Source organism: Mustela putorius, unplaced genomic scaffold (assembly GCF_011764305.1).
Source record: "Mustela putorius furo isolate JIRA1106 unplaced genomic scaffold, ASM1176430v1.1 tig00000788_pilon_pilon_pilon, whole genome shotgun sequence".
NCBI classification, from domain to species: Eukaryota; Metazoa; Chordata; class Mammalia; order Carnivora; family Mustelidae; genus Mustela; species Mustela putorius.
Genome location: NW_025421481.1, coordinates 454,680 through 467,074, shown reverse-complemented (window position 1 = coordinate 467,074; position 12,395 = coordinate 454,680). Strand labels below are relative to the sequence as shown.

Sequence of the window (12,395 nt, the reverse complement as noted above, 5' to 3'; positions counted from 1 at the left end):
TCAAGTGCTTAGCACAAGGCATGGCACACAGGCACTCAATGAACGCCATCCAAAATCAGTTTCCCCAAGAAACTGGAGGCTGCAGGTCACTTAAGATGGTCCACGACCACAGTTCTCAACCCCAGTGCACTTTCCAATCAGCAGGGAGCCTTTGAAATGCTAATGTAACCCTTTTAATGCCCACAGATTCAGAATCCCTGGGGGCAGGCTCAGGGATTGTTGAAAGCTCCCAGAAGATTCTGCTGTAGCTCAGAGTTGCGAGTCAGTCAAATGCCTATAATTAAACCTGCAAACGGTCAATCAAAGGTACGTCCCCAGGCCTAAGAATGAGGCCACCTTGCTTTTAGAATTGCAACGCTCTTAAAATCGAAAACTTCTCGACCTTTCTAGTCTAAGGAATACATCGCAATTGCTAAATTCTCAGAAAACCATCACTCTAGAAAAGTCGTAACAAAGCTCGTGTTTATTAAGAATTAAAAATACTGTAAATAAGCCATACAGTTCATTTCACAGTAAACTAAACAAACCTTTTTTTCTCTTAATTTTCTTTTTTTTCTTTTTTTCTTCTTTTTTGAAAGGCAAGACAGCCATTAAAGAACAGTACAGCTCGAAGGGAAACAGCAAAAAACTACAGAAAATGCACATTCCTCCTCACTGACAGATGGGGGTCTGCTGGGACAGCAAACCTCTTCATGGACATCATGAGAAAATAAAAACACATGGCCTCCATTCTCCAGGGAGACAGCCCATGCCTTTGTGGACCGCTCTCATCACACGTTTCCTGAAGGATTCCAAAAAGTCCCCTTTCCGGGATTCTAAACCAACGTATTATCCGTATTATCCGGGGACTCTACCAAGAGGTGACACAGGCTGGTCACAGGGGACTCTGAAGTGTTGTGGCTTTCACATTCAGAACCATCTGGATTCTTTGCATAGTTACCTTGGAGATCACAAGATGATTCAGGAATGGAAACAGCACCCCACACCACGGGAGGTGGCCATCAAGTCAAGCAGCTGGTTCTTATCAACTAAAAACCAAGGGGCTTGTCCCCCTCCCAAATCGGAGCTGACATTTGTAAATTTTAACCAGTTTAAGTGGAAGACAAGAAGTGAGCGGCAGCTCATGAAAACTTCGGCCAGAAGTATTAAAAAAAAAAAAAAAAAAAAAAAAAAAATTAATTGTCCTTAAAGAGAATGAGAAAGAGAAGTGCCTCCTCCCCCGGCCTTTTTTTACTTGAAATCTGCCAGGCAGGCAAGGTTTTGTGAGGTCACACGTAATCTGCTTCTGCTAATCCCCAGTTGAAGCCATTCTTCTCGGACACTAGAGCCATCCCTCCTAGAAGGCCCCTCTGACTAGCAGGGGCCAGGCCTTGAGGAAACCAACCAAAAGCAGAAGCAGAGAACTTGAGAAACCAATGGTGTGTGGTAATAATCGTAAATAAGTTAACTGGGCACAAAAATATAAAATGCCTTGGTGTTCGGGCCTTGGGGGCGGGGAGGGGCACTGCTTTTTAAGAGAGAACAAGAACCTGGGAGGGGTAGAGTGAGCGGGAGAAAACAACCCATTTTTTGGTCATGAGAAACTGGATCAACTCTGTACCCTGCACGCGCGTTCCCTCAGACTTTTTCGTGAATCTTCTCCACTTTCAAGAACAACCTATCCAGGTCATTTCTCAGGTCATCTAACAAGCCCTTGGCGGATTCCAGGTTGTTCTCGTTGGTTTCTATTTTCACAGAGTACGCGACCAAACTGTCCACGGCAGTCCTGAGCATCCTCAAGTCCGACTCCACTTGGCTGACTGAGGCTTTGAGGTTGTCTAGAGAAGAGAGTCTGTCCAGGAAGTCCTGAGGCAAGGGGGCCGCCCGGGCCGGGTCCTGGCCCAGCAGCGTATGGACTTGCTCCTGCACCTTCTGGAGAGCCTCCACGGTGCTGGGGAGCTCGCCCACGCTTCTCTTCAACTCCTCCACGTCGCTGTAGAGCGAGAGCTGGGCCTCGCCCAGGCTCCTCACCGTGCTGGCCAGGCCCCCCGCGTCGGCCTCCGAAGGGCCCAGGCCGGCCACGCGCTCCTGCAGGGCGGCCAGGCGCTGCTCGTGCTCCTCGCTCTTGGCCAGCAGGGCCTCCAGGTTCTCGCTGTGGCGCGCAGAGGCCGTCTGCACGGCATCCACACCGTCTTCCACGGTCTGGAGCCTGGAGTCCAATCCCTGACTCTTCTCCTGGAGCGCGGCTAAGGAGCCAGCGTGCTTGTAAACCCCATCTTCTTCCGGCCTGAGGGCCTCTGTTTCCAGGTGGCGCAGCTCCTCCTTGAGTCTCCTGATCTCCTCGGGAAGGCGGGAGGTGACCTCCTCGGACTGGAGAAGCTTCTCTGTGAGGGCCTGCAAGGTGAGGTGCTCCGAATTGGCCGCCTCCTTGAACTTCTGCTGCTCCTGCTTGAGGCTCACCAGCTCCTTGACCTCAGTGTAGACGTCAGACTCCAAGGTCTGGAGGGTGCTTCTCAGGGCCTCGAGGTCCTTTTCTCTGGACTTCACAGAGACCTGTGTTTCCTTCACAGCTTCCTTCAAGGCTTTCAAATCCTGCTTGTACCCCTCCAAGTCTTCCAGAGAGGCAACCTTCGCCTTCACGTCATTGATTTCCTTCTGGCTCCTCTTCTGGACCTCGGTGAAGATGGCGATGTTGTCGTTGATGGACTTGGTGAGTTCCGTCAGCCTTTCCTCCACCGTGTTCTCCAGAGACGTGAAGTCCCGCTCCCGGGCATCCTTCACCACGTGGATGCCGTCAGAGAGGTCTTTGAGAATCTCGTTCTGGAGCTTCTGCAGAACTTCACTGATCCGGTTGATCTCGCTCTCCCCCTGCTTCACAGCTTTCTCCGTGAGGTCTTGTTTATGCTGGGAGCTTCTCAAGATGGACTCAAAAGTCCCAAATGTGGCTTGAAGAGACTGCACCTGTAACCAAAATCCACACGTTAATTGCTGAGAAGAGCTGATGAGTTCCATGCAACACAGCTCTATTTCCTTTTGTCTGCCCAGCTTCGGGTCCCTCTTCTGGAATGGAACAATAATCGGCCTTGGAGAAAGAACCTTTCCTCCACACACATTCCATGCGGTTTGCGGGACCAACCTAAAGGCCCTTTCCAAGTGCTCCAGGGGTCCTCTCTCCTGAAGCCACAGTGATCAGCCCAGGGATGGGCCTACAGCCAGTCAGTCAATTCCAAGACTACTGGTAAAGAAAACCTTTTTCTATTGGGATTGCTAGTTATAGAATGGGGGAAGCCTGGAGAGGCTCAGACTGGCCCACGAAGAACACCAGTCTACGAATCAAACCAGCACAGTGGGAAGCAAAACTAAGAGATGGCAAGATCGAGCTCTGAAGATACAATCTGCATCTCTGGGTACAGCTACACCTGAAGGAATCTGCTCTTGAACTTTTTGGTTTAAGACAATACATCTTCTCTCTCCCTTCCCCCGTCCCTCTTCTCTTTAAGCGAGTGAGGCTGAGTTTCTAGCTCCTGCAATGGAAAAGTCTTCCTTTCACAGGGAAAAAGCTGAGACACATGGAGACACTCGACTGGGAGGCACGAGACAAAGGTTCAGGTGTCTAGCTTGCCACTTCTAGTTGGCGGCCCTGACCAAGTCACTGTCCTCACCCAAAAACATGACTTGGGCCAGATGCTCCCTTGGCGCTCTCTGGCTTTGTGAGCACATTTTGCTCCCGTTTGCCACGACACACTCATCCTAAATAAATTCTCCGCTAACCAAGGTCTGACCTGGAACCTCTCCGGACAACTGGTCTGATGTGCCGAGCCTCACAGGCCAGGGACTACTGACACACAGAGCCACCCAGAACACTTTCTTGTAAAACAAAACAAAACAAAACAAAAACCCGGAATCTCTCAAGCCTCCAGCTCTAACCACCAATTCACAGGAACATGCAAGAGAAAAACACACAGCAAGGGCGCAATCGGCCAAACCCACGATGTGGAAAATCCTACACGACAAAGAGCCAGGACCTTCAATAATTAAATGGCATTTTTAAAGGGGAAAGTCGAGGGAAATTACACATTAAAAGAAATTTAAGAGATTCACCAACCAAATGTAATGTGTGGACTTATACATGGATCCTGACTCAAACAAAGCAACTATAAAAGAGCTATTTTTAAGGGGGTCCTCGGGAAATCTGATTTTGAACTAGGTATTAGATGAGAAGCAAGCCTTTCCCGTTAACTTTGTTAGGTATAATATACTGTGTTTTGCCAAAAGGAAAGGGAAGAGAAGGAGCTCCTATTTGTTAGAAATAAATCTTGAAATACTTGGGATGAACTAATGTTCAGTGAAAATTAGATTCTGGGTCGATACCCACTGGGTCTGCCAGAGCCACAAGGGCCCTCTAGGGGGCCTGCCCCACCCTTGCCTGCTGAATCTCTCGGCTCAGGACAGGCTATGCTCTCGGCCCAGGCTGCAGCCACGCCATCACCTGGGCTATGTCCCAACACCCAGAGCATCTGAGAACAAGAGAGACCAGGTGGGCACCCAGCAAAAGGGTGGAAGAGAAGGCTTCAGAGACCCTGCTCTGACTCCAGTCCTAAAAGAGCAAAACAAAATGGGAGGGAAGAAGTGGTGACGGAATGAAACAAACAAGAATAACAAAGAAAAAAAAAAGAGCATCATTAAAAACGGGGCTCATTATATTGATCTCTTCTGTTTATGCCTAAATACTTCCATGGCAACAAGGCAAAAAATAAAACAGCATGAGCTCTGGAACCAGACTGGCTATGTTCAAATCTTGGTTTGGACACTTCCTAGCTGTGTGATCCTGGGCGAGTTACTCAGCCCGTCTGTGCCTTTTTTACCTCAGCAGCAGGACGGGAACAAAACAGTACCTGACTCTCTCTAGGCTCGTCGTGGGAGGATTAAGCTAGAGTGAAGATATCTACAGCTTCAGTTGTGCCTGACACATAGTGAATGGTCAACAGACAGCAGCTCCGGGCTCCGGTGCCAGCCCCACCTAAAACCAGCTCAGGGAGCACAGATAAGTCACTCACTTTGCAGGTCCCAACTCCTCGTCTATTAAAAAATAGTTTCTTTTTTTTTTTTTTTTAAAGATTTTATTTATTTATTTGACAGAGAAAGATTACAAGTAGGCAGAGAGAGAGAGGAAGAAGCAGGCTCCCTGCTGAGCAGAGAGCCCGATGCGGGACTCGATCCCAGGACCCTGAGATCATGACCTGAGCCGAAGGCAGCGGCTTAACCCACTGAGCCACCCAGGCGCCCTAACAAATAGTTTCTAAAGTCCCTTTCGGTTTCCAGTAGTCTGTGATGTTAAGACAGATTAGAATGAGGTTTTCAGGGACTCCGGAAAGCTAGACAATTTCCCAGTTCAACTCAATATAACCTGACTCATAAAGGGTACTTTGAGAAGATACCAGGGAGAACTCACCTCCAAAACTAAGCTGTTCAATCACAGCACCCGCCTGTTGTGCACAGCACTCAAAACAGAGGCACGGCCGGGCGAGCACAGTACCTGCAACGTGGCAGGCGTTCCTGCAGTGTTTTCCAAATGAAGCAGGAATTAATTAATTAAGAGCACAAAGCCCAGTGAAGACTGAGCTAGTCCAATTCCCCTGGGATCCCTGTCGCCCCCTAACAGGGGCTGGCTCTTGGCAAACAGTGAGGAAGGGGACTAGATCAGAAATTATAGATGAAACCAAACATATCAACCCCCAACACTAGGAAAATAATACAGAACTCGCCCCCCTACTGATGGTGCTGTGAGCTGTACATCTTTCCATGTACATCAATATGCAATGGATGCATCTGTTCTCCCAACATATGTGGGGTGCCCACTAAATGGTGGGACAGACACCAGAGAAAAACGATGGTTAGAACAGGATCCCTGCACACAAGGAGTTCATATCACGAGAGGAGACAGTGGTGGCTGCTGTTCAACCGGGCACTTCCTGTATACCAAAAAATATGCAAAGTACTTCGTAATTATCTCGAGTGGGTGGCTCCCAATGATTTCCAGTTTACCAATCAGGAAACTAGGAAATGGGCAGGCTGAGCACCAATCCCAGAACGTGGGAGGTCACCACCTGAGCTCTTAACCTCCAGTGATAAGCTCTAGCAGAAGCCTGTTCTACGTGCACTGAGTGTGTGGAGAAAATGCTGCTTACCCTCAGAAGCTCTGACTCCTCCAGAGTCAAGACGAGAAAACAAAGAAACACAACCAGAGAACTCACTCTTCCACAAACAACTGCTCATCTCTTTCAGCTGTCCCTCCTGGGCCTAAGCCCACCCCTCCCATCACTTTCTGCCACCCTGGATCCACCAGGGCCACAAGGGCCCTTCCCCGCCTCCAACCAAACTGCCAGCATCTTCGGAAACCCGCACCCACTGTGCCCACTGAACCTTCCGTGGAAGGACAGGCCAGCTTCTCTGCCCAGGCTGCAGTCATTCAGCAGACCTGGGCCATTTCCCAACATTGGGACCATCTGCACAATGAGACCAGGCAAGCGGCCCTGTGGCGTGCTTCAAGTCGCACTGCTTTGACTCGGACCCCAAATCCCCCACTTAGGGGCTGTGTGTGACCTTGAAGGAGTAATACAGCAGGCTCCTGGCCAGGCTGGCCCACCTGTGGAAAGTGCTAAGGAATGGGTCCTGCCTCAGAGGGTGGCTGGGAAGAACTTAATAGGATGCCTAGCCCATACTGAATACTAATTACGAATAATAATACTATAAGTATAGGTTCCTGCTAAGAACCAAACCCCACCCTGCACCAAGCATCACAGAGTTAAAAAGGGGCTCAAGTTTAGGCTTTCAGAGGAGCCACCACTGCTCACTCTTCAAAGCAAAATCACTCATTTCCTGGCCTCCACGGAGGAGCAGACAGAAGTGGCCACACACAGTGTCAAATCTCAGTACTGTTCTGGGCACATTCTGAGTTCCACATCATCGGACCAGGCATTAACTGAATAGCTACTACACACCTCACGAGCCACGGGCAAGATAATAAAATGAACAAAGGGCTAAGACTGTCCTAGGAGCAAACTGCAATATGAATCCTAGCCCTGCCCCTTACTAGCTGTGGGACCTTGCATTTTCTCGGCCTTCTCGTGGCTCACTCTCCTCATCTGCAAAAGGGGCGGTCTACTCGGTCTACTCGTGCTCACCTCTTGGGGCTGCTGTGAGAGTCAAGAGATGAGAGCACAATAAATCCGAGGCATCGCATATAGCTTGATTACACTGCTAAATTAAAAAGAAAGGACACTGTTCCAACAGCATACAGCCAGGTGGATGCTTAAAAAAACCTGGACAGAGCCCTCCCCTCACTGTGTAGATAGGAAAACTCAGCCCCCAAATGGAAAGTAATGTACACACAGCTTTGATAGAGAAGAGGTGGGAGCCGGGGAGGAGGGAATAGGGGAGAGGCAGGGGAGAAGCAGACACAGTAAAACCCAGTTTCTTCAACTACTTTTCAAGACCTCCCCCATCTGAGCCTCAACTTCAATCTCTCATCTCACTACTTCCTAAATGTTACTCTGCTACAGGCCGGACAGCCGCCTGCTGGTCCCTGCAACACACTCAAGACAGCGCCCCTGCCTGTGTGTCTGCACTCTTTCTCTCAACAGTTCCTGACCACCAGCGAGGCCTACACTGGCACTGCCCTGGCCACCAGGACATGGGCCCAGGCAAACTCCACACCCTCTTTCTTCCGAACTCACACGGCAGTAACCCTCCACTGAAAACTCCTTACGTGCTGCTTTGCAAACATTATTTGTGCCTTTTTGCGCCTTGGAACCACCCCTCAACCCCCGCCCCCCCCAACACCCCGGCACAGTGCCAACATGCAACCGTATCACTATCAGACTTCAATGAACATTGTGACTGGTAACCGGGCGGATGGGAGGGAGGGACCGAGGGGCTCGTGATTATCCTCTAGCAGTGCGTCTTATGACGTGACATTCAGGATAGGCAAAGCGGCACTGCCTACTGAAGTCTCTCCGAAAAGTCACCTCCCTTGGCCTGCAGCGTGGAGCAGGATGACTCATTCCAGTTGCTCTGCCAGTCTTAAGAGGAAATTCCTAGTCCTGCATACTCCACAAAAGTCGATAGAAACTTGGCAGGGCAGGCGGCATGCTGGGAAAAGGAGGCAGCAGTTCCGGGCTCAGAAGTGGTGGCGGGCTTTTTTGTTTCGATCATACAACCAACTTTCATTGAGCAAAGACGTTAGTGGAGGACGACGGAAGAGGAGGAAGGAGAAGGGATGAGACCAAGGGAGATGCGCTTGGTGTGTCAACACACAAGTGGGAACCTAAGAGGCTTTGTGGTAAAAGTTGGGTCCATCCATACCGGAGAGAGAGGCCTCAGTGGACCCCAAACTGGGCAGTGGCCTAGACATTCTCATGCAGTCTGCCACTCACCAGCTGTGGTCTTTATCAATTCACCCCATCTCTCTAAACTTCAATCTTCTCATCTGGAAAATGGAGTCACAACTACTACTTCTCCTTCCCCGCCAGGGTGGCTATGATGATTAGATAGTGAGTAAGCCCTCTTAACATCATGTAAAAGTGTCTGTGGTATTACTCACCAGTACCCTCTAATATTTGGGGGCCTTTCCTTTCCTCTGAAGCTAGTTTTCTGCTATTTCAAAGGCCCACATGGGGACACTGGTCCACAAGGGATCTGAAGATAGGTAATATTTCATCTGAACTTCGCAAATGAGTATGACTACTTCCTTCTCCTTCCCCAGGATCGGGATTTATTAAAACCTGGCTCAGATGTCTCCCACAGGGAGAGCCCAGGTGCAGCCTTGCCCGAGGCTCCCGGGGATGCGCTGGCGTCCCTTCCAACCTCCTTTTCAGACAACTCTGTCCATTCAGCGGTTCCTAATCCAAAAAGAATGGGCTCCCCAGAGCCTGGAGGCTTCCTTACAGGTCACCGCTAATGCCCTGTGACAGGCCCTTGGCCCACCCTGGCAGGCTGGCCTGACCATCCTCCCGGCGGCCCATCCCTCGGGGCCCGATTCCGCCGCGGCCATTAACAAAGAGGGTCTGGGGACAGCCCGGGGACTGGGGGCCCGGAGACGGGGCATTCCCGGCCCGGACCGCCCGAGGAGGGCGCCCGGCTCCGGTCCCGGCCCCGGGGCCTGGGCAGAGCCAGCGCCCCGGCTGCGGCTCGGGGGCCGCGGGTGGGGGTCCGGGGTACCCACCTTCTGCTCGACGCCCTGCAAGCCCTGGCCCAGCTCCTCCCTCTGCCGGGAGAAGTCCTGGTGGCCGCGCCGGACCTGCTGGACCTCCTCCAGGACGTGGTGGACACACCAGCCCGAGAAGGCGGCCGCCGCCACCAGGGCGAGGTAGAAGAGAAAGTTGAGCGCCCGGCCGAGCCTGCGCGAGCAGGACGCCGAGGACGAGGCGGCAGCGGCGGCGGCGGAGGAGGACTTGCCGCCGCGGTGGCCGCCCTTGCCGTGCGCCTGGTTCTGCGGATGCTGCGGCGGGTGCTGCTGCGGGTGCGGCGCGGGCGGCGGCGGCTGCTGCTGCTGCGGCGCCGGCGGCGGCTTCTTCGCCACGTCATCCGCGCCGCCCGACGGGTGGGCGCCCTTCTCCGAGGGGCTCGCGGCGCCGTGGCCGCCCTTAGAGCCCCTTTGTTTGGCCGAGGGCATGGCGGGCGCGGCGGCGGGTGAGGCCGCGGATTGCGAGGCGAGCGAGCGGGGCACGCGGCCCGGGAAACTTCCTCGGGCTCCCCCGGGGCTGGGCGAGCGGCACGCGGGCGCTGCCGGCGTCGGAGCGGCCGAGAGAGAGCGGGCGGCGGGCGCGCGAGGAAGGAGGCCGGACGACGGAGGAAGGAGGAGGGGGCCTGCCTCCGCTGCCGCCGCCGCCGCCGCCGCCGCCGCGGCGCCGACCCCGCCTCCCGGGAAGGGAGGCCGGGAGAGCGGAGCCGGGAGAGCCTGCCACGCACGCGGGGGCCGGCGCGGCCCCTCCCCCTGCCGCCTCGACCCCAAGGAGGGGGGCCGAGCGGGGGGCGGCGGCGCGGGGGTCCACGCGGCGGGGGCGGGGGTGTCCCAGGCGGGTCTGCGAGTCCCGGGTGGGGGAGCAGAGGGGAGGGTGGTGGCCAAGCGCGGTCAGAGGCGGCCGGCTCCGGGAGGAGGTTGTCCCAGCCGGGTCTACGGGGCCGAGGTGGCAAGGGGGAGCCCGGGGGTTAGGTCCCAGTGCGAGGCGTGGGGTGGGGGCGGGGGGAGTCGAGGGGAGGGTGGTGGCCGAGCGCGGTCTGAGGCGGCCGGGTCCAGGAGGAGGTTGTCCCAGAGGGGTTTACGGGGCCGAGGGGGCGGGGGGCGGGGGTGGCTGACCGAGGTGGGGGGCGGGAGGTTAGGTCCCAGCGGGGTCCACGAGGCCTGGGGTTGGGGGGGTGGCCGAGCGCGGTCTGTGGCGGCCGGGATGGGGGGCGGGGTGTCCCAGCGGGGTCTACGGAGGCCGGGGCAGGCGACTGAAGTGGCCGAGTGGGAGGGGGCAGGAGGCGCCGAAGTAGGGAGGGCTGCCGGCCTGGAACTACCGAGGCGGGGGCCGGGAGTCGAGGTGGCCAAAGGGAGGGGCGCAGAGCTGGCTCGACGGGGGGCCGGGACTGGCGACTGAGCGGGGTCCACGAGGGCCCCCGGGATAGGAGGCTCAAGTCGGGTTGGCCAGGCGGGTCGGAGGGAGGAGAGCTGGGGTTGAGCTTTTGGCGTGGCCCAAGTTCGAGTCCCCTCCCTTCGACCCGTTGAAAGAGAGAGGAAATGACGGGGGGGGCGCCCAGGAGCCGTGCCCCAGGGAGTGGGAGTAAGGAGGCGGGAACCGGACCACGCCCCCCATCTTCTCTTCTGGGACTTGGGGAAGCCCCGCCCTTCCATCCCACCCTCCCAGCCCGACCGAGTCTGGCCTCGACTCTGAACTGGGGTTTGAAGGCGGAGGCAGAATGAGCTGTCGAGAAACCAGCTGGCTCCGCGGAGGCACGTTGAGGGAGAGTTAGCAAAGATTCTTGAAGAGGCTGCGGAAAGGCTATTCAAGGAAACACATTTATTGAGCATTCCCCTTTCCTGGTCAGTCCACTGTCGATGCTGTTGACTTTTTTTCCTGAAGCTCTTTAAACTCCCTTTTTCTCTTTAGGAGTCCTGCAGTCTGTCCGTGATCCCCTACGAGGGACAGGCTCTATGCTGTGTGCTGGGAAACCTGGGGCGGCGCAGGGAGAGGGAGGCGGACTCGGGGTTGTCTCCCCTACTCGGGTAGAAGGAAATATAATAACGCCAAGCTCTGCATTTAGCAACTTAAGTATGTTCTTAAAACCTCACAAAAAGCTTGCAAGGCAAGATGATTTTACCCGTTTTATTAGAAGGAAACTGAGCCCCTGCCCCAAATGATTGGCTCAAGGTCACACAGCTATGATTTGAACCTTGACATTTTCCAGAGCCCATCCGGCTTTGGAGTGGAAAGGGAAGGGGAGGGAGCTTGGAAGTCAAGCAACCTGCCCACTCTCACTAAGGCTAGTTGGTGCTGGGGCAGGGACAAATTTCCCCTGCTTTCCCCCTGAACCTGGTGCCCTGTGTATGCCTGGCCGTGTGTGTGTGTGTGTGTGTGTGTGTGTGTGTGTGTGAGCGTGCGCGCGCGCGCACACACACGCACGCCCACCCATGTTTCTTCTGCCAATTCTGTTTTTAAAGTCATATTCCTTGTCTTTAAGGCCCACTTCAAATGCCACTTCTTTGGTGATGCCTTCCCTGTAACATCACCTCTCATGACACTTAGAGACAGCAAATATTTGCAGTAAGGGGCATCATATATGTTAGTTCAATAAAACATATTGAACCTGGTGGCTCAATTGTTAAGCGTCTGCCTTCTTCTCCGGTCCTGATCCGGGTCCTGGGATCAAGCCCTGTATCTGTGCTCAGTGGGAAGCCTGCTTCTCCCTCTCCCACTCCCCCAGCTTGTGCTTGTGTTCTCTCTCTCACTGTGTCCCTCTCCATCAAATAAATAAAGTCTTTATATATAAATAAATAAATAAATAAATAAATAAAACAAATCTTTGTGGAGGGTCCAATATACACCAGACAGATGTCTGCAAAGTACTAGTCTCCCTTGCTCAGGGACAGGAAGCAACTATCACTTATATTTCTCTTTGTATCTCACCATATGAGGTGGTTTTAAAAATCTCTAGGGAACCAATGAACGTGTGGACCTGCCCTCAACGGGCCTGCATTACATTTGGAGGAATGTGTGGAAACATTTTTAGGGCCAAATTATGTGCTTGAGAAAATAAATGTAAAAGAAGCTCATCCCACGGCTGTAGGTACATGGGGAAATCTGGGGCAGGAAGGTCTGAGCAAAGCCTTGAAGAATGGATTTGCACAGGGGGAGAGCAGGGAGGATATTTCTGCC

At 53.8% G+C, this 12,395-nt stretch overlaps 1 protein-coding gene across 1 annotated transcript; it reads right to left on the bottom strand.

The window, feature by feature from the left end:
* Nucleotides 1–445: 445 nt before the first annotated feature.
* Nucleotides 446–9,876, bottom strand: CKAP4 (cytoskeleton associated protein 4). The gene is made up of 2 exons (XM_004743443.2): nucleotides 9,203–9,876; nucleotides 446–2,940 (listed from the first exon to the last, which is right to left on the bottom strand). Exons 1-2 carry the CDS (start codon nucleotides 9,650–9,652, stop codon nucleotides 1,618–1,620), a joined length of 1,773 nt encoding a protein of 590 aa, XP_004743500.2. The 5' UTR covers nucleotides 9,653–9,876; the 3' UTR covers nucleotides 446–1,617.
* Nucleotides 9,877–12,395: the final 2,519 nt, after the last annotated feature.